This window comes from Oncorhynchus gorbuscha, linkage group LG13, assembly GCF_021184085.1.
Source record: "Oncorhynchus gorbuscha isolate QuinsamMale2020 ecotype Even-year linkage group LG13, OgorEven_v1.0, whole genome shotgun sequence".
Lineage (NCBI taxonomy): Eukaryota > Metazoa > Chordata > Actinopteri > Salmoniformes > Salmonidae > Oncorhynchus > Oncorhynchus gorbuscha.
In genome coordinates, this window is record NC_060185.1 from 76,610,808 (window position 1) to 76,632,741 (window position 21,934).

General features: G+C 45.3%; 1 protein-coding gene across 1 annotated transcript in view; it reads right to left on the reverse strand.

Moving 5' to 3' along the window:
* Window positions 1-294: 294 nt before the first annotated feature.
* Window positions 295-21,934, reverse strand: part of trpc3 (transient receptor potential cation channel, subfamily C, member 3) — a 60,248-nt gene continuing 38,608 nt past the window's right edge. The window contains exons 5-12 of the mRNA XM_046296640.1: window positions 20,433-20,649; window positions 18,241-18,474; window positions 8,131-8,395; window positions 6,771-6,966; window positions 5,628-5,837; window positions 1,942-2,025; window positions 1,758-1,833; window positions 295-1,427 (exon numbers count right to left, since the gene is read on the reverse strand). Coding sequence (XP_046152596.1) covers window positions 1,279-1,427; window positions 1,758-1,833; window positions 1,942-2,025; window positions 5,628-5,837; window positions 6,771-6,966; window positions 8,131-8,395; window positions 18,241-18,474; window positions 20,433-20,649 — 1,431 coding nt within the window. The 3' untranslated portion in view covers window positions 295-1,278. The remainder of the gene's footprint in view (window positions 1,428-1,757; window positions 1,834-1,941; window positions 2,026-5,627; window positions 5,838-6,770; window positions 6,967-8,130; window positions 8,396-18,240; window positions 18,475-20,432; window positions 20,650-21,934) is intronic.

Sequence of the window (21,934 nt, forward strand, 5' to 3'; positions counted from 1 at the left end):
TTCAAGACTATTGGAAAAGCATTCCAGGTGAAGCTGGTTGAGAGAATGCCAAGAGTGTGCAAAGCTGTCATCAAGGCAAAGGGTGGCTACTTTGAAGAATCTCAAATATAAAATATTTTGGTTACAACATGATTCCATATTTGTTATTTCATAGTGTTGATGTCTTCGCTATTATTCTACAATGTAGAACATAGTCAAAATGAAGAAAAACTCTTGAATGAGCAGGTTTGTCCATACCTTTAACTGGTACTGTATGTAAAAATATATATACCTTTATATGAGTTTTTTGCAAAGAAATCCAAAAACCTGTTATTACTTTGTCATTATGTGGTATTGTTTGCAGATTGATGACGGGTTTTGTCTGAAACGATTTCAGCAATCGTCTGAAACGATTTCAGCAATTTTAGAAGTAGGCTGTAACGTAAGAAAATATGTAAAAAGTCAAGGGCTCTGAATACGTTCCAAATGTAGTGTAGATCATTGGATATCCCCTTGTACTGTTTACGGTATTCTGATGTACACTCTCCAGGACCACGGCTGGACACAACTTTAAAACACACAATGTAAGAACCCCAAAATAGCCATAGCACTAGAGCAACAAGAACAGTGTTTACGTAGAAAATAAAAGGTGCTTTGCAACTAGGTGGATTTCAGGAACAAACATAATAATGACATTAATCAATGACTGATTATCTTATGAGAGAATTTATGAGGAAATATTGTCAAATAATCCTACTGCTTGGTTATAAATCTATAATGAGAGAAAGCAACAGATAAAACCAGTACTAAACAACCATTTACTTTAAAATATGTTAACAAGGAATGATATATAAATATCTATAACAGTAACACCATTTTTCGTCTTAATGTAAAATAGTGGCTCTGGGGTAAAGTTTCATTTGGGTACAGATCTAGGATCAGCTTCCCCTCTCGCAATCCTAATCTTAACCATTAGTGGGAAAATGCTTAACTGACACAAGATCAGTCTTAGGGCAACTTCTCCGTACACCAAAATAGTGAGGCAACAATCCTTTTTGCTGTTGCCTTCACTTGTGCTGTTCTTGTCTGTTAATACTAACTTCATGCAAACCTGTTGGTTAAGGGCTTGTAAGTAAGCATTTCACTGTAAGGTTGTATTTGGCGCATGTGACAAATACACTATGATTTGATTTGCAAAGAAGACTTTTACAAAACAACCTAGCCAGGGGGTGCTGGTGGAGTATGTGGAGAAATGCTTGGATGTTGGCTGCTTGGTTGTACTGTGGGGTGGCGGTGGGTTCACTCGTAGAAGCGTGTTGTAGGGCCTAGCTTCAGTTTCTCACTCAGTTTCTGGATAAGAAAGGACAGCTCCTCTGTAGCCCGAGACTTGTCTTCCAGGAGTTCGTACCGTAGACTGGAGATGTCCTGCTTGATTTCTTTCAGCTCACCTGCAAAGTAACATGTCGAGAAATAATGTCATTTCTGTTCAAGTGGTTTGTAATTGAATAATTCCGTTTGTGTTCTCAAATGCAATATTCACTGCATGACAATGTTGAACTGATCTACTCTCCATAATCTTTTTAAGTGCACAATGCAGTTTGCATGGTTTATTTTGCTTCAAACGCCAATGAGAAACCTGTGGAATTTGATCAGTTTGCAGACCTCTTCCTACCCTTGAGAATAGTTTATTATTGGCATTGTGTAACAACACTGCAACAGATTCTCAGAGACAATTTCAGATGAGGTACTTCAGAGTAAAAGTTAAGATGCAAAATTACCTTCATTGACCTCGTCGTTTTCTTTGTCCACTTGTGCTTTCAACACGTAGCGTTTTATGAGTCTTTTCATGATTTGCTGCAACAAAGAAAGGAAAATGTAAAAAATGTAGGCCTATATGCTATTATGTTAATGTGACATTTTGGCTAAACATGATATTTTAGACTGACGGAGAGGTCACCTTACCTGATAGCGAGTGGGTTGGTTCAGGATGCTGTTAAAACTGTGGGACTCTGCTATGCGCAGGTTGGACTGGGTAAAGAGATTGAGCTGCAAAACACAGACATGCACAAACACACAAACATATTTGGATATTTTATCTGGATACTCAATCAACCATTATGAAAATAATGACCAATGATTAACGTGAGTCTTTTATTGTTTGATCAACTTTACATCTAGTTTTGTCAATGGGGGGGGGTTACAGGTACAAAAACAAAATAAATGCATATAAAGATGACCCATTCCTCGCTCAAACCCCATCCACCTGTCTGCAACCTCACTAGCTTTCTAGCCAGCCACCCAGCTAGCTAAGTCCGGCAGGCCAGATACCTAGGTGCAGGCAGCCAGATAGATAGGTCCAATATATTTGTCCAGGCCTCAATTGTTCCTTGACTAGCACCATTCATTCTCGCTGTTGATAAATCTACTGTTACAACTTATAATAGTAACCGTCACAATCGTTAGAATGAGTGGACCAAGATGCAGCGTGGTATGTTTCCATCCTTTTATTTAGAAGAGAAACTTAAAGCACAAAAACAATAAAGCGAATAAATGAAAAGTGCCGCTACATGCAGTGCAGAAAGCAACTACACACAAACATAGTCAAGATCCCACAAATCACAATGGGGAAAATGGCTACCTAAAAATGATCCCCAATCAGAGACAACGATAAACAGCTGTCTCTGATTGGGAACCATACCAGGCCAACATAAATCACTAATCACCTAGATGATCCACCCTAGTCACTATCACGTCCCAACCAACATGGAGAATAAACAGCTCTCTATGGTCAGGGCGTGACAAACTGTATCCACTGATTAAATGGGAGAGAGTGAGGTGATTGCCATTTTAGAGATAACATTTTTATTGCAGCAGTACCCGCAAAACACCAGTCTCAACGTCAACAGTGAAGAGGCGACTCTGGGATGCTGGACTTCTAAGTAGATTTCCTCTGTCCAGTGTCTGTGCTCTTTTGCCCATCTTAATATTTTTATTGGCCAGTCTGAGATTTGGCTTTTTCTTTGCAACTCTGCCTAAAAGGCCAGCATCCCGGAGTTGCCTCTTCACTGTTGACGTTGAAGTGTTGGAGTAGATGTGGATGTATTTCAAGCCCTACCTTCAATTTCAGTGCCTCTTTGCTTGATATTATGGGAAAATCAAAATAAATCAGCCAAGACCTCAGAAAAAAATTGTAGACCTCCACAAGTCTGGTTCATTCTTGGGAGCAATTTCCAAACGCCTGAAGGTACCACGTTCATCTGTATAAACACCATGGGACCACGCCGCCGTCATACCGCTCAGGAAGAGGACAGACGCCTTCTGTCTCCTAGAGATGAACGTACTTTGGTGCGAAAAGTGCAAATCAATCCCAGAACAACAGCATAGGACCTTGTGAAGATACTGGAGAAAACAGGTACAAAAGTATCTATATCCACAGTAAAACCAATCCTATATCGACATAACCTGAAAGGCCGCTCAGCATTTTTTGTAGAAATGTCCCAAGAAGGGCCTACAGCAGAACCTAGATCTTCTGCACAGATTCTGTCAGACCTGGGCCCTGACAGTAAATCTCAGTAAAACAAAAATAATGGTGTTCCAAAAAAGGTCCAGTTGCCAGGACCACAAATACAAATTCCATATAGACACTGTTGCCCTAGAGCACATTAAAAAACTATACGTATCTCGGCCTAAACATCAGCGCCACAGGTAACTTCAACAAAGCTGGGAACGATCTGAGATACAAGGAAAGAAGGACCTTCTACACCATCAAATGGAACATAAACTTTGACATACCAATTAGGATCTGGCTGAAAATACTTGAATCAGTTATAGAACCCATTGTCCTTTATTGTTGTGAGGTCTGGGGTCTGCTCACCAACCAAGAATTCACAAAAAGCGCTAAACACCAAATTGGGACTCTGCATGCAGAATTCTGCCCAAAAAATAACCTCCAGAAAAGAGACGTTAAATTCTACAACCAGGAAAAGGAAGCGATTCCATAACAGCCTTCCATAACAAAGCCATCACCTACAGAGAGGTAAAACAGGAGAATAGTCCGCTAGCAAGCTGCTCCTGGGGCTCTGTTCAAAAACACAAACAGAGCCCTAGGACAGCAACACAATTAGACCCAACCAAATAATGAGAAAACCAAAAGTGAATTACTTGACACATTGGAAAAACAGAGCATACTGGAATGGATTTGGCAGAATACCTGACCACTGTGACTGACCCAAAATTAAGGAAAGCTTTGACAATGTACAGACTCAGTGAACATAGCCTTGCTATTGAGAGAGGCCGCCGTAGGCAGACCTGGCTCTCAAGAGAAGACAGGTTATGTGCACACTGCCCACAAAATGAGGTGGAAACTGAGATGCACTTCCTAACCTCCTGCCAAATGTATGACCATATTAGAGACACATATTTCCCTCAGATTATAACCACAAAGAATTTGAAAACAAATCCAATTTTGATAAACTCCCATATCTATGAGTGAAATACCACAGTGTGACATCACAGCAGCAACACGTGTGACCTGTTGTCACAAGATAAGGGCAACCAGTGAAGAATATTGTAAATAGAACCCATATTTATGTTGATTTATTTTCCCTTTTGTACTTGAATTATTTGCACACCCTTACAACACAGTATACAGTATAGCCATAATACGACATTTGAAATGTCTCTATTCCTTTTCTACCTTTGTGAGTGTAATGTTTACTGTTCATTTTTTGTTTATTTCACTTTCATTTATGATCTATTTCACTTGCTTTGGCAATGTAAATATGTTTCCAGGCCAATAGAGCCCATTGAATTGAATTGAGATTGAATTGAGAGAGAGAGAGAGAGAGAGAGAGAGAGAGAGAGAGAGAGAGAGAGAGAGAGAGAGAGAGAGAGAGAGAGAGAGAGAGAGAGAGAGAGAGAGAGAGAGAGAGAACCCAGACACATATGAATCATCTTGATACTATTATTGTGTGCCATGGGGGGCCTGCTGATTGAACAGATGATATCCTCCAAGGATTACATTAGATACAGGCATCAAACCTGTCTTAAAGGGGATTTCAACACTCCATACATATACATTGGATGTTATTATCTTTTAAGTAGGGCTTGAATAATATTCCATGTTCTCTTACTAGACGAGTACTCCAGACTCCAATCCATACAAGAGCCTTCTCTTTAGGTGGATAGCGTTCATATTTATTTGTAATTTAAATATGGCGAGCCACAGACATAATGCAAAAGCCATTGATCCTCTCCAGGGTCATTAAGAGGTGAGTGCAAATTATGACCACCTAGAGTCAATACTGAGAAATCATGGAAGAATATACATTACATCATGCACAAATAATAACCCACATAAACAGAGATCTCTGCATAAAATGTTGTCTCCAGCTAGAGCAAACTTGTGTATTTTTATAATCAAAACAATGCAGAGAGAGAGAGAGAGAGAGAGAGAGAGAGAGAGAGAGAGAGAGAGAGAGAGAGAGAGAGAGAGAGAGAGAGAGAGAGAGAGAGAGAGAGAGAGAGAGAGAGAGAGAGAGAGAGAGAGAGAGATTAATGAATGACTGACTGAATGGACAAATGAATCAATAGATGATTTGATGAATGAATGAATCCATCCATCCATAAATACACCTATCTATCCATACCCTGGACTTCGAACTGTCCATTCCCAGCTCTACGTCCTTCTTCAGGCTTCGTCGTCGGCAATGCAGCATGCCAACTATCCACCTGACGAGGTGGTAAAAGGACTTGGGAGTTGGAACGATGCTGAAGGGAGGAGGCAGCGTCTTGCCATTGTCAAAGTAGGACAGCCACAGTTTGGAGCGCGCAAACTTCCACTCCACGTCCGCGTCATCCTGAGAGATAAGTAGAGTTATTTCATTCTCTGAGTAAACACCCCCTGGAAGTCGAGAGATTGACTTAGTGAGACTAGCTCAGTAACTGTTACAAACACCATTATCCCAAACCTGTTTGACCTAATGATAACCTGTTCACTTCTGTCTCGCTCATGGGATGTTATGAATTTATTGTAATGTTTTTAAAATTGTATAACTGCCTTAATTTTGCCGGACGCCAGAAAGACTAGCTGCTGGCTGGGGATCCATAATAAATACAAATACAAATACTTAATTTGCTGTTGGCCTAATCTATGAGAGACAACACTATTAGCCTAATACTGCCATCGAAAAGTCACAAGCTGTTGTTGTCTCTGATAGGACATTACAGCAGAGGCCTCATGTCACTTCTTGTATCTTGTGTTGCGGATTATCAAAGGAAATTCCCACAATACATAACATGGATCATCTCCAATTAATTGATTCAAGCAATAACACATGAGGGGGTGTGATTCATTGTGGCTTTAGCACGGCTGTACTGCGGTCATATGAGGCAAGTAGGAAATAGCAACAAATATTCCCATAGCACATAACAAGGATAATCTTGAAATGATTGATTTCAGAGCTATTCATAGCAGAGCCCCTGATGTTTCACAATTAGAGACAACAGAGCATAGTTGCTTAGGGCATACTGTGCTACATACAGCATTATATAAAAACCACAGCAACAACCAACAGATTACCCCAAAATACACTATCGCTATAATTATAACCAAATGAAATGGCGGGGTGTACAGATGCCACTGATTCATCCCCAGGGTGAAGTTTTCCACTAGGTATAGATCTAGGATCTGCTTCCCGTCCCCCAATCCTAACCATTATTGGGGGAAATGCTAAACTGACCCAAGATCAGCGTCTAGGCTGGGGTAACTTCACCCTACACGAGTAACTCACCTCGATCTCTTGATAGGAGCTGTTGATCATGGCGATCAGCATGTTGAGCAACACCACCACCATGGTCACGTTGTAGATTCCGTAGAGCACGTAGCCGATGTTCTCAATGAACTTGTGGTTGTATTTGAGCACCACGGAGGACACCTCTGACAGCCCAAATATAGACCAGAACAGAGTCTTGAAGCTCTCCTCCACCCTGTGGTGACAAGGAAGGAAGGGGATTGTCACAAGACAGGCGGATTAGTTCTAGGGGTTTCTAGTTTGTGGCTGTTCCCTAGTGAGACCACAAACTACACCTGGCTTAGGCCCAAAGTGACAGGCGATAACAAGGTGCTACTTTTAAAAAAGTGATGCGATTAAGAAGTCACTTCCTGTGTAGCCTAACCTCTAAGGACAGACATGTAGCTATATGATGTATGGGGAATTAACCAAATATCTTAGCATGTCTTGATTAATACTATCCTGGTATATAGTCCTCTGGTTGTCAAAGTGACTTTGTGGAAAATTAACAACAAGATTGAAGGATAGTTTCATGGGAATTGTTGCATTCAAATTATTATTTTTATTTTCAGGTGATGTCCCTGTATTTGATATTTTGTGTTATATGAATTCCACAGATGTCCTTGGTAAGGGCAGAAATGACCATTGGGACTCTTAGCAATGTTACATGAGTGTGTGTGTGTTCCATTTGTAAGTGTGTGATACATTTATGCCATGCCAGCTTGGCTAATAAAATACAATATGGACACCGAGACAATTGAGGAAAACAATAAACCATAACAATGGAAATGATTTCATCTTCTCACTTTGGAAAGAGTAACCTTAGAGGGAATCCAGTCCAGTGTGAAATGAGTTATTTTTTCTGAGCTGCCACAATTCCGGTTTGAGGCACTCTTAGAAAGGGAGACCAAGTTGGGCCATTTTCTACTTCATACTGCACTACACTGACTGAGTTGATAGACTGAATGAGCTAGCGCTTCTTGATTGGATTCAATAGAGGAGGAAAAGAGCTCTCTACATGAATGGAGAGCGCACTTGTCGATGTTTAAATGTTTTATGAAGGTTCATGGCAGTAGATAGGTTCTTACTTGATAAATGTGTATCAATCTTATTCTCTAGTCTCCTATTTTAGGAGTGTATTCATTCCAGGGCCTTTGGGGACAAAACAGTAAGGTTGAATGTATACAAAGCCTCCCTACTGACTGTGTACGAAGCACTTCCTGTCACTGACTCCACACCTCATCAATTAACGTTCTATTTACACAAGTTGACCGAGACTGTCCCCATAAGTGTCTCCCCATACGTCTGTTCAAGTAAGTGTCCTCATAAAGTGGTCACAGTGTCTGCTATAATCACTCACGTGGTGAATGCTGGGTTGACCTTGGCACCCAAGTAGTAAGAATAGAGGATAAACATGCCAATCATGAATGCCAGGAAGACCATGATGAACAGGACCATGAACTTGAAGATGTCTTTGACCGTGCGGCCCAGGGAGATCTGGAGCGGTCCGAAGCTCTCGTTAGCCGGCAGGATGTAAGCGATGCGTGTGAAGCTCAGCACCACGGCGATGGCGTATAGTCCTTCTGAGATCAGCTGGGGGTCTGACGGCAGCCATTTGTCCCTCGCTACGTGGAGGAAGGGGCAACAGTCAGTTGTTTTCTTATCACTCATAGCAACATGCACAATGTGTTTAATGCATGGCGCAATAGGATTGTTCTACACAATGGTTGGGTTAGACTTTGCTTTACAGACTCACGAGGTCGTTGCAGGCTTTGAAATAACACAGCAAATGGTAATTACATAATAATTCCCCTAAAATGTGTATTTTGTTTCTTTGGGATGCATCAACACAAGCACCAATAAACCTCCTAATTTCTCAGTAAATATCAGGTCAAACTAAATGAAACAGGACTATAAAATAAAGTGCTTGTCACACCCTGATCTGTTTCACCTGTCTTGTGCTTGTCTACACCCCCACCAGGTGTCTGCCATTTTCTCCCCTTGATCCCCTGTGTATTTATACCTGCGTTTTCTGTTTGTCTGTTGCCAGTTCATCTTATCCCGTCAAGTTGTGCCAGTGTCTTTCTCCAGTTATGACCTGTTTTGCCTGTCCTGACCCTGAGCCTGCCTGCCGTCTACTTCTGCCAACTGCTACCAGGATTACGAACCCCTGCCTGTCCTCGACCTGCCTTTGCCTGCCCCTGAGACTTGAACCATCTGCCTTACGTATCTGCATCTGGTTCTCATCTTGAGTCATGTTAGTACAAACTGGCCATGACTGACCCACCAGACTCAGACCAGCTCTGTAACACTGTTTCCTCGCAAGGAGCCACCATTGGAAGACACAAGGAGTTACTACATAACCTTATGGAAGGATTCCACACCTTGGTGGAAAACCATGATCATGCCATCAGTGCATTGTTGGAACAATTCAACGGACTATCTATTAGGCAGCAAGCCACAACGAAAACCTCCCAGACTCTAAGTAACCCGCTTTCCGGGGTGCTTCTCCTCTGCCTACCCTGGCTTCCCGAGAACCCCACTTACCTCCTTCAGAGAGCTACACTTGGGATCCCAAAACCTGCTGGGCGTTTCTCTCCCAGTGCTCCCTCATTTTCGAGCTGCAGCCCTCTTTGTTTCCGTCGGACCGTTCAAAGATAGCGTCTCTTATAACGCTGAGAAAGTGTCTGGAGGATTTTGTGGCGGAAGTAAGGAAGGTGTTGTCAGGTAGAGAGGCGGCTTGGAAGCTCCTTCAACTGTGCCAAGACTCCCGTAGTGTGGCAGACTACGCGGTAGACTTTTGCACTTTAGCCCCCCGAGAGTGCCTGGAACCTGGAATCCCTATTCGACACGTTCCTTCATAGATTATCTGAGGGTGTCATGTTTTGTCATTTATTATCTTGTCTTGTCCCTGTGCTTCCCATTCTATTCGTTTCCCTCTGCTGGTCTTATTAGGTTCTTTCCCTTTTTCTATCCCTCTCTCTCCCCCTCCCTCTCTCACTCTCTCGCTCTCTCTTCTCTCTATCGTTCCGTTCCTGCTCCCAGCTGTTCCTATTCCCCTAATCAATCATTTAGTCTTCCCACACCTGTTCCCGATCCTTTCCCCTGATTAGAGTCCCTATTTCTTCCTTTGTGTTCCGTTCCTGTCCTGTCGGTTCCTTGTCTAGAATTCACCGTGCTGTGTTTGTATATCGCCCTGTCGTGTCGTGTTTTCCTCAGATGCTGCGTGGTGAGCAGGTGTCTGAGTCTGTCTGGTTCAAGTGCCTTCCCGAGGCAACCTGCTGGTCACCTGCTGTTCAAGATCGAGTCTCCAGTTTGTCCTCGTCATCTCGAGTGAAAGTTGTGTTTTTGTTTGTATTTACTTTACTGGATTAAAGACTCTGTTTTCGCCAAGTCGCTTTTGGGTCCTCTTTCACCTGCATGACAGAAGGAACCGACCAAGGAATGGACCCAGCGACTTCAGACGCTCGTTACACTGCCGTCGAGATCCAAGGAGCCATGCTCGGCAGACACGAGCAGGAATTGTCTGCTGCTCGCCATGCCGTGGAGAACCTGGCCGCTCAGGTTTCCGACCTCTCTGGACAGTTCCAGAGTCTACGTCTCGTGCCACCTGTTACTTCCTGGCCTGCCGAGCCTCCAGAACCTAGGGTTAATAACCCACCTTGCTACTCCGGGCAGCCCACTGAGTGCCGCTCCTTTCTCACGCAGTGTGAGATTGTGTTCTCTCTCCAACCCAACACATACTCTAGAGAGAGAGCTCGGGTTGCTTACGTCATTTCACTCCTTACTGGCCGGGCTCGAGAATGGGGCACAGCTATCTGGGAGGCAAGGGCTGATTGCTCTAACAAGTTCCAGAACTTTAAAGAGGAGATGATTCGGGTTTTTGACCGTTCAGTTTTTGGTAGGGAGGCTTCTAGGGCCCTGGCTTCCTTATGCCAAGGTGAACGGTCCATAACGGATTATTCTATTGAGTTTCGCACTCTTGCTGCCTCTAGTGAGTGGAACGAGCCGGCGCTGCTCGCTCGTTTTCTGGAGGGACTCCACGCAGTGGTTAAGGATGAGATTCTCTCCCGGGAGGTTCCTTCAGATGTGGACTCTTTGATTGCTCTCGCCATCCGCATAGAACGACGGGTAGATCTTCGTCACCGGGCTCGTGGAAGAGAGCTCGCATCAACGGTGTTTCCCTGCTCCGCATCGCAACCATCTCCCTCCTCTGGCTCAGAGTCTGAGCCCATGCAGCTGGGAGGGATTCGCATCTCGACTAAGGAGAGGGAACGGAGGATCACCAACCGCCTGTGCCTCTATTGCGGAGTTGCTGGACATTTTGTTAATTCATGTCCAGTAAAAGCCAGAGCTCATCTGTAAGCGGAGGGCTACAGGTGAGCGCAACTACTCAAGTCTCTCCATCAAGATCCTGTACTACTTTGTCGGTCCATCTACGCTGGACCGGTTCGGGTGCTACATGTAGTGCCTTGATAGACTCTGGGGCTGAGGGTTGTTTCATGGACGAAGCATGGGTTCGGAAACATGACATTCCTTTCAGAGAGTTAGAGAAGCCTACGCCCATGTTCGCCTTAGATGGTAGTCATCTTCCCAGTATCAGATTTGAGACACTACCTTTAACCCTCACAGTATCTGGTAACCACAGTGAGACTATTTCTTTTTTGATTTTTCGTTCACCGTTTACACCTGTTGTTTTGGGTCATCCCTGGCTAGTATGTCATAATCCTTCTATTAATTGGTCTAGTAATTCTATCCTATCCTGGAACGTTTCTTGTCATGTGAAGTGTTTAATGTCTGCCATCCCTCCCGTTTCTTCTGTCCCTACTTCTCAGGAGGAACCTGGCGATTTGACAGGAGTGCCGGAGGAATATCATGATCTGCGCACGGTCTTCAGTCGGTCCCGAGCCAACTCCCTTCCTCCTCACCGGTCGTATGATTGTAGTATTGATCTCCTTCCGGGGACCACTCCTCCTCGGGGTAGACTATACTCTCTGTCGGCTCCCAAACGTAAGGCTCTCGAGGATTATTTGTCTGTGTCTCTTGACGCCGGTACCATAGTGCCTTCTTCCTCTCCGGCCGGGGCGGGGTTCTTTTTTGTTAAGAAGAAGGACGGTACTCTGCGCCCCTGCGTGGATTATCGAGGGCTGAATGACATAACGGTTAAGAATCGTTATCCGCTTCCCCTTATGTCATCAGCCTTCGAGATTCTGCAGGGAGCCAGGTGCTTTACTAAGTTGGACCTTCGTAACGCTTACCATCTCGTGCGCATCAGAGAGGGGGACGAGTGGAAAACGGCGTTTAACACTCCGTTAGGGCATTTTGAGTACCGGGTTCTGCCGTTTGGTCTCGCCAATGCGCCAGCTGTTTTTCAGGCATTAGTTAATGATGTTCTGAGAGACATGCTGAACATCTTTGTTTTTGTCTATCTTGACGATATCCTGATTTTTTCTCCGTCACTCGAGATTCATGTTCAGCACGTTCGACGTGTTCTACAGCGCCTTTTAGAGAATTGTCTCTACGTAAAGTCTGAGAAGTGCTCTTTTCATGTCTCCTCCGTTACTTTTCTCGGTTCCGTTATTTCCGCTGAAGGCATTCAGATGGATTCCGCTAAGGTCCAAGCTGTCAGTGATTGGCCCGTTCCAAGGTCACGTGTCGAGTTGCAGCGCTTTTTAGGTTTCGCTAATTTCTATCGGCGTTTCATTCGTAATTTCGGTCAAGTTGCTGCCCCTCTCACAGCTCTTACTTCTGTCAAGACGTGTTTTAAGTGGTCCGGTTCCGCCCAGGGAGCTTTTGATCTTCTAAAGGAACGTTTTACGTCCGCTCCTATCCTCGTTACTCCTGACGTCACTAGACAATTCATTGTCGAGGTTGACGCTTCAGAGGTAGGCGTGGGAGCCATTCTATCCCAGCGCTTCCAGTCTGACGATAAGGTTCATCCTTGCGCTTATTTTTCTCATCGCCTGTCGCCATCTGAGCGCAACTATGATGTGGGTAACCGTGAACTGCTCGCCATCCGCTTAGCCCTAGGCGAATGGCGACAGTGGTTGGAGGGGCGACCGTTCCTTTTGTCGTTTGGACAGACCATAAGAACCTTGAGTACATCCGTTCTGCCAAACGACTTAATGCCCGTCAAGCTCGTTGGGCGTTGTTTTTCGCTCGTTTCGAGTTTGTGATTTCTTACCGTCCGGGTAGCAAGAACACCAAGCCTGATGCCTTATCCCGTCTGTTTAGTTCTTCTGTGGCTTCTACTGATCCCGAGGGATTCTTCCTTATGGGCGTGTTGTCGGGTTAACAGTCTGGGAATTGAAAGACAGGTTAAGCAAGCACTCACGCACACTGCGTCGCCGCGCGCTTGTCCTAGTAACCTCCTTTTCGTTCCTGTTTCCATTCGTCTGGCTGTTCTTCAGTGGGCTCACTCTGCCAAGTTAGCTGGTCATCCCGGTGTTCGAGGCACTCTTGCGTCTATTCGCCAGCGCTTTTGGTGGCCGACTCAGGAGCGTGACACGCGCCGTTTCGTGGCTGCTTGTTCGGACTGCGCGCAGACTAAGTCGGGTAACTCTCCTCCTGCCGGTCGTCTCAGACCGCTCCCCATTCCTTCTCGACCATGGTCTCACATCGCCCTAGACTTCATTACCGGTCTGCCTTTGTCTGCGGGGAAGACTGTGATTCTTACGGTTGTCGATAGGTTCTCTAAGGCGGCACATTTCATTCCCCTCGCTAAACTTCCTTCCGTTAAGGAGACGGCACAAATCATTATCGAGAATGTATTCAGAATTCATGGCCTCCCGTTAGACGCCGTTTCAGACAGAGGCCCGCAATTCACGTCACAGTTTTGGAGGGAGTTCTGTCGTTTGATTGGTGCGTCCGTCAGTCTCTCTTCCGGGTTTCATCCCCAGTCTAACGGTCAAGCAGAGAGGGCCAATCAGACGATTGGTCGCATACTACGCAGCCTTTCTTTCAGAAACCCTGCGTCTTGGGCAGAACAGCTCCCCTGGGCAGAATACGCTCACAATTCGCTTCCTTCGTCTGCTACCGGGTTATCTCCGTTTCAGAGTAGTCTGGGTTACCAGCCTCCTCTGTTCTCATCCCAGCTTGCCGAGTCCAGCGTTCCCTCCGCTCAAGCGTTTGTCCAACGTTGTGAGCGCACCTGGAGGAGGGTGAGGTCTGCACTTTGCCGTTACAGGGCACAGACTGTGAGAGCCGCCAATAAACGCAGGATTAAGAGTCCAAGGTATTGTTGCGGCCAGAGAGTGTGGCTTTCCACTCGCAACCTTCCTCTTACGACAGCTTCTCGTAAGTTGACTCCGCGGTTCATTGGTCCGTTCCGTGTCTCCCAGGTCGTCAATCCTGTCGCTGTGCGACTGCTTCTTCCGCGACATCTTCGTCGCGTCCATCCTGTCTTCCATGTCTCCTGTGTTAAGCCCTTTCTTCGCACCCCGTTCGTCTTCCCTCCCCCTCCCGTCCTTGTCGAGAGCGCACCTATTTACAAGGTACATAAGATCATGGACATGCGTTCTCGGGGACGGGGTCACCAATACTTAGTGGATTGGGAGGGTTACGGTCCTGAGGAGAGGAGTTGGGTTCCGTCTCGGGACGTGCTGGACCGTTCACTCATTGATGATTTCCTCCGTTGCCGCCAGGATTCCTCCTCGAGTGCGCCAGGAGGCGCTCGGTGAGTGGGGGGTACTGTCATGTTTTGTCATTTATTATCTTGTCTTGTCCCTGTGCTTCCCATTCTATTCGTTTCCCTCTGCTGGTCTTATTAGGTTCTTTCCCTTTTTCTATCCCTCTCTCTCCCCTCCCTCTCTCACTCTCTCGCTCTCTCTTCTCTCTATCGTTCCGTTCCTGCTCCCAGCTGTTCCTATTCCCCTAATCAATCATTTAGTCTTCCCACACCTGTTCCCGATCCTTTCCCCTGATTAGAGTCCCTATTTCTTCCTTTGTGTTCCGTTCCTGTCCTGTCGGTTCCTTGTCTAGAATTCACCGTGCTGTGTTTGTATATCGCCCTGTCGTGTCGTGTTTTCCTCAGATGCTGCGTGGTGAGCAGGTGTCTGAGTCTGTCTGGTTCAAGTGCCTTCCCGAGGCAACCTGCTGTTCACCTGCTGTTCAAGATCGAGTCTCCAGTTTGTCCTCGTCATCTCGAGTGAAAGTTGTGTTTTTGTTTGTATTTACTTTACTGGATTAAAGACTCTGTTTTCGCCAAGTCGCTTTTGGGTCCTCTTTCACCTGCATGACAGAGGGAATTAAGGATGAGCTCGCAGCCCGGGAGCTGCCCTTGGACCTCGACAGTCTCATAGCCTTGACCATAAGGACAATATATATCCACCTGTCCAGTAAAAAGCCCAGGCTCATCAGTAGGTATGAGTACGCCGGTGGGCCATACAGGGAGTCTCCCATTCTCATACTTCTCTCCATGCTATCCTGCTGTGGGGTGACCGGTCTAAATCTCTCCGGGTGCTCCTGGACTCTGGGGCCGACGAAAGATTTATGGACACTACCCTGGTGTCGGAGCTGGGTATCTCCGCATAACTTCTCTCCGTTCCCATGGACGCCAGAGCATTGGACGGACACTCTATTGGCAGTGTCACTCACAGTACAATTCCTATCAACCTGTGTCAGGGAATCACAGTGAATCCATGCAGTCTCTGCTCATTGAATCTCCTCATGCACCCATGGTATTGGGATTGTCATGGCTCCAGAGGCACAACCCCCTGATCAACTGGGCTACAGGTTCAATCCTGGGTTGGAGCCCATTATGCCACGCACATTGCCTCAAGGCGATGCAGCCCACCACTGGACGTCCTCCTGTGGGCTTGGGTAAAGCCTCGGAACTCTCCGCCATTCCCGCGGAGTATTACTACATTCGGGAGGTTATCAACAAGGCCAGAGCCACATCTCTTCCTCCGCATTGACCCTATGACTGCGCCATTGACCTCCTCTCTGGCACTACACTGCCTCTGGGTGGCTTTATTCGCTGTCTGGTCCAAGAACATGGAAGGGTACATTGAGGACTCTCTGGGGGAAGGATCATTCATCCCTCTGCATCCCCTGCACTGCAGGGTTCTTATTTTTTGGGATATGGGAAGGAGACAAATGGAAGAAAGCATTACCACAGCTAGTGGCCACTACGAGTATCTGGTTATGCCATTCGGACTGACCAACGGTCCCGCAGTGTTCCAGGCTCTGGTCAATGATGCGTTCCATGACATTTTGAACCAGTTCGTGTTTGTCTATCTTGACGATATTCTTGTCCTTTCCCCTTCGGTTCAGGAGCATGTTCTCGATGTCTGACAAGTCCTCTAGTGCCTCCTGGAGAACCAGTTGTTTGTCAAGGCTGAGAAGTATGAATTTCATCACTCCACTCCATCTCCTTTCTGGGATATGTCATCACTGCCGGGAACATTCAGATGGATCCAGACAAGGCAAGCGCGGTGGTGGAGTGACCCCAACCTACATCCAGAATGCATCTGCAACATTTACTGAGATTTGCTCATTTCTACTGCCGCTTCATCCAGGGCTACAGCACCCTGGCTTCCCCCCTCTCTGCACTCCCCTCACCCTGGGTTTCGTTCACGTGGTCCTCATTTGCTGACCAGGTGTTTTTGGATTTTAAGCTTCGGTTCACTACAGTCCCCATCTTAATCTATCCAGACCCATCCCATCAGTTTGTGGTGGAGGTCGACGGCCCCACTTGGACGGCCCCGTCCTGTCCCAGCGTTCTGCCCAAGACCAAAAGCTGAATCCCTGCGCTTTCCTTGGTCTTAATCCCGCGGAGAGGAACTAATGGTAACGGAGACACTGACTAGAAGGGGCAGAACATCCATTCCTAGTTCGGACCGACCATACGAATCTGGAATTTCTCCGCACCGCCAAGCGCCTCACCTCAAGGCAGTCTCGTTGGGCTCTGTTGTTCACTCGTTTCAATTTCACCATCTCCTACCGCCATGGGTCCAAGAATGTGAAGCCTGACGACCTCTCTTGCTTGCATAGCTCCACAGCTACACTGTCTGACCCAGAGACAATCCTCCCTACCTCCTGTCTAGCAGCGACACTCTTCTGGGTGGGGCGGCTAACCAGTTGTTAGTTCCGGATTCTGCCCGGTCCCGGAGCTGGAATGGGTTTCTTTCTCTGCTCTAACCTGCTATCCCGGCTCCAGACGGACCCTGGCCTTCCTCCAACAACGTTTTTTGGTGGCCCACTATGGTTTCTGATGTCTCCGCATTCGTCGTCGTATGCATGTTGTGTGCTCAGAATAAGACTGTGGCATGCTCCGGCCGGCCTCCTTCAACCACTCCCTGTTCCTCATCACCCCTGGTCCCATATATCCCTGGACTTTTTCACTGGTCTCCTATCCTTACGGTGTTAAATAGGTTTTCTAAAGCCACCCATTTCATCCCCCTTTCCCAAGTTACCCTCAGCCAAGGAGACGGCCCAACTCATAGTACAGTACATCTTCCGAATTCATGGACTTCCGGTCGACATAGTCTCTGATCGTGGTCTTCGGTTCTCATCCTGATTCTGGAAAGTGATCTCTTGCCCTTTGAGTGCTCCATGGGTGATCAGCTCCAGCTCTTTCCTGAGCAAGAGTCAACATACCCTCGGCCCAGATGTTCTTCCGCCGCTGTCAGCTTGCCTGGGAGAGAGCCCGGTTCCCGGTTCCCCGTACCCCGGCTACCCGCTATCGTCTCGGGCAGAGGATATTGTTGTCTACACGGGATCTGCCCCTCCGGATTGAGTCCTGCAAACTTTCCCCCTGTTTCATCGGCCCTTTCCCAATCTCTAAAATCCTTGGCCCCTCTGTTATTTGTCTTCTGTTGTCCTGAACCCCCGTATCATCCTACATTTCATGAGTCCAAGATAAAAACCTGTGTCTCAGCTACGTCTCCAGACTATTAACAGGATTACGAACCCCTGTCTGTCCTCAACCTGCCTTTTTCCTGCTCCTGTCTATTCAATAAATCTTTCAGACTTGCCTCACATGTCTGTATATGGGTCTCATCTTGAGTCATGATAATGCTACTACTATTTGCATAGGCCGCTATTGCTCTCAATGTCAAATTAAAAACAGGCTTTTATGTGATTTTAAGTGCCAGCCTTTTGTTGACCTTTTGCACAGTTTACCAGGTGGATAATGTTGCACTTAAAGTAATTATGTACTGTACGTGTGTCACCATGCACCATTAGACAATTACAGCTTAGTATGAATGGTGATAGTCCTGTGTTAATTCTCAAATGATTATTGAGATTAGTGTGTCTACAGTGTTGCCTTAAGTATAATCATCGATAACCCCTAACATTATAACATTACGGTTTACATGTCTTACAGGGCATGTGGTTAGGTATTATGAGTGTGTGGTGGTATTTATAGATGTGTGAAAAATGCCTACTTGTCTTAACTGTATCATAGGTGTATTCATTCTAAATCCTGACATGAGTAACAAAATTAATACAGAAGTTCTTCTCTCACCGTAGGTGAAGTATTTGACCTCTGGGGGTAGGGTCACTAGGGAGAGATCGGTAGCGTGGATCTTTTCGTTGACGTACTGCTGGGCTCTGGTGGCCTGGAGGAAGGCGAAGAACCGGGCAGTGAAAGCGGCGATGAAGATTGAGAGCATGCCGAAGTCCAGAACGTTCCACAGCTGCTGGCTGTATTCCCTTGGCCCCTCAGTCCACAGTTCCTTACACTCAGACCACATCATCCCTGTGGAAAGCAACAAAGATGTGGATTGTGTTCATTAGGCACCAAACAGATTAAAATGTTCTGAAACTGAGTGAAACATCCCTGCAGAGTAAACAGCAACAAGAGGACATGGGTTGTGTTTGTTAGTTACGAAACTAAAGGTAAAGAGGGACTTGTCCAATAAGAAACACACATTTTTGTTTTCTGTAGCAAAACATTTTGCTATGTCGTGCCCTAATGAACATGACCATAGTGTCATTGAATCGGCTGGCAATAGTGAAACTGAAGTGTTTTGATTCAGTAACCTATCTAATGTCTACCTAATGAAACCACCTTCAGGGTCTGAAAATTGGTTAGTTTGTTTATTAAACTAACTGTCTGAATCTAGCTGTACTTTTGAAGCCATTTATTGAATCACTACAGATTAAAACCTCTAACATAGCTTTTAAAAATTAATTCAGAAGATGGAACATGGTTATAGTCTCTACATCGATTCGTTAACTCAATCTGTCAAAGAGGGAGAGAGAAATGATGAAATGTTCCCTCCTGAGAGACCATTGATCCTGCATTTAGATGATTGGTGAATGAAGGTCAGAGGACCTCTTGGGTCATGTCAAAAGGCCGGTAGTGACTCATTATAATCGCTTCCTGGTTTCTGCCCTATCCGACCAAATGGGATTCATCTGCAATGGCGTCAAACTTGACCAGGCTCGATATGACGGTCGTGTTTATTAGGGCACGCAAACCAATTTTAAAACATTTTGTAGCAGAAAATGTTCCTTTCCGTTTCAGTTTATTTTGTTCCATTTGATTCCAGGGCTGGTTCATTTGATGCCAAATGAACTCAACCCTGGAAATCTCCCCTATCCTGAGAACAGAATGGAGACTGCTGTGTAGAGGAGGGGAAGGAGAGGGTCCATTTGCAGATGTGTCACCGTAATTGGTATTTCGATCTTGCGGGAGCCGCAGCGGGACTGAAGACTGCTCCTCACAAAAATCTCATCTGATTTCCCCCTCTCCAGAGAGTTACCCTATTCTCTCTCTCGCAAGTACGCACTGTCAACTGCTCGTTCAAGTTTAGGTCAGTATGGCTGCTAAACATTAAGTAAAACTGACCAGGGAAGCTATGGAAATTGAACTTAAACCTTTCACTTTCCATTTAAAAAAACAAATGACTGTCTGTAACTCTACAATATACTGTACATCAGTGTTCAAAATGTGAAAAGCACAAAATAGTCTCCTGACTATTGTGCCATAAAGCTGCTGTGTTTTAAATGCTAGGTTCTTCAGAGCACATTGAAAAGAGATGACTGTTCTAAATAGAGCACAATACACAAAACAATATTTTCATTTCATGTGAATCTAACCTGGACAGTCCACTCAGTGACACTTGAATCCAACCAGGACAGTCCACTCAGTGATACTTGAATCTAACCAGGACAGTCCACTCAGTGACACTTGAATCTAACCAGGATAGTCCACTCAGTGACACTTGAATCTAACCGGGACAGTCCACTCAGTGACACTTGAATCTAACCAGGACAGTCCACTCAGTGATACTTGAATCTAACCAGGACAGTCCACTTAGTGACACTTGAATCTAATCAGGACAGTCCACTCAGTGATACTTGAATCTAACCAGGACAGTCCACTCAGTGACACTTGAATCTAACCAGGACAGTCCACTCAGTGATACTTGAATCTAACCAGGACAGTCCACTTAGTGACACTTGAATCTAATCAGGACAGTCCACTCAGTGATACTTGAATCTAACCAGGACAGTCCACTCAGTGACACTTGAATCTAACCAGGACAGTCCACTCAGTGACACTTGAATCTAAGCAGGACATGAAACATAACTCTGATGTACGTCCTTGCCTCTGACGCATGTCCACACCTTTCCAGGCCCTTCTGGTGCCGTCAATCCTCCACAGTACCATAACATGTTAATTAATTAAACAAATAAATCCTCTCTCACCTGTGACCCAGACCATGATGAGAATCTCAGTCCAGCTGAATTCAGTGGTCTTGACCCGGTAGATCTGCATGGGGTGGTCAGTGACGGTCACGTTTGGCATGGTGCGGATTCCCTCGAAGCGGTCCGATGCGTTGAACAACAGCAGGCACAGGAAGATGATGAAGGAGGCGGCATGGGCCACAAACTTCATAAAGGGGCTGCGCAAAGCATTGCCCAGCTGCAGAAAATAAGAAGGATCACATTTTCACCTCAGTCATTTAGCAGATGCTCTCATCCATAGTGACTTACAATCAGTGCATTCAACTTAGGTAGGTTAAATAACCACATCATAGCAAGTAAAACCTTCAGGTGAGATCGGTGGGATGCACAGGGAGAGTTCAGTCAATAAGGAGTCTCTGGAGTAACTATGCTGCAACCACCTCAACCTATACTACAAATCAGGATAGTTAGCCAGCTAATTTGCCTACACCTTTTTTTTTTCTTTAAAGATAAGTTTGAAATGGGCTTGGCCTAATTTTATCAACAACAAAAAACACATATATGTACGTTTAGCTGTCTTAATGAACCAGACAATCAACAGTTATTTCTGTTTGTTTATTAAAGCTATTTGGCTAACTCCATGAACCTGCATAGTAATATACCTGTCAGATGAAATTAGTTGGTTGTGAAGTATGGAGAAAACTATGCTACAGCCACCTCAACCTGCTTGAAAGTCTGGAGTAACTTCACAACAAACACAAATCAATTCAGTTTAGGTGGTCGAATGAATTGACTTAGACTTTCTTTGGTTTCGTTCATGATCTATACAACTGAAAAGCTACTACTAGTCCTAATCCTATCCTATGCCAAAGCATTCATGAAAAACAAATTGAAGTGTTCTTAAGGTGCCACCTCTAAATAAACATTGCAATAGTAATGATGCCAACAACCCAAATTGGCATCGCACCATTAACATGCCCAGCTGTTGCTCTGCTTTTCTCCATTCCTCTTATAGCCCTCAATGATTAAAATACACATTGTTAGTCTTGGCTTTATGAGAGGGTAGACAACGTCAATAAAGATAGAAAATGTAACACTTACATTTAATTGGAGTGTTGTGAGAGACTCTCGTTATACTACTGAAACTTAAGACCGATCCATAAACCACCTGGGTAGGGCAGGGTAATTGAATATAAACAAACAAGCACACTACACCCTATTTATTTACCCTCACACTCCTAGACTATTTATTTACCTTCACACCCGAGACTATTTATTTACCTTCACACTCCTAGACAATTTATTTACCTTCACACCCGAGACTATTTATTAATCCCCACACCCGAGACTATTTATTTACCTTCACACTCCTAGACAATTTATTTACCTTCACACCCGAGACTATTTATTTACCTTCACACCCGAGACTATTTATTTATCCCCACACCCGAGACTATTTATTTACCTTCACACTCCTAGACTATTTATTTATCCCCACACCCGAGACTATTTATTTATCTTCA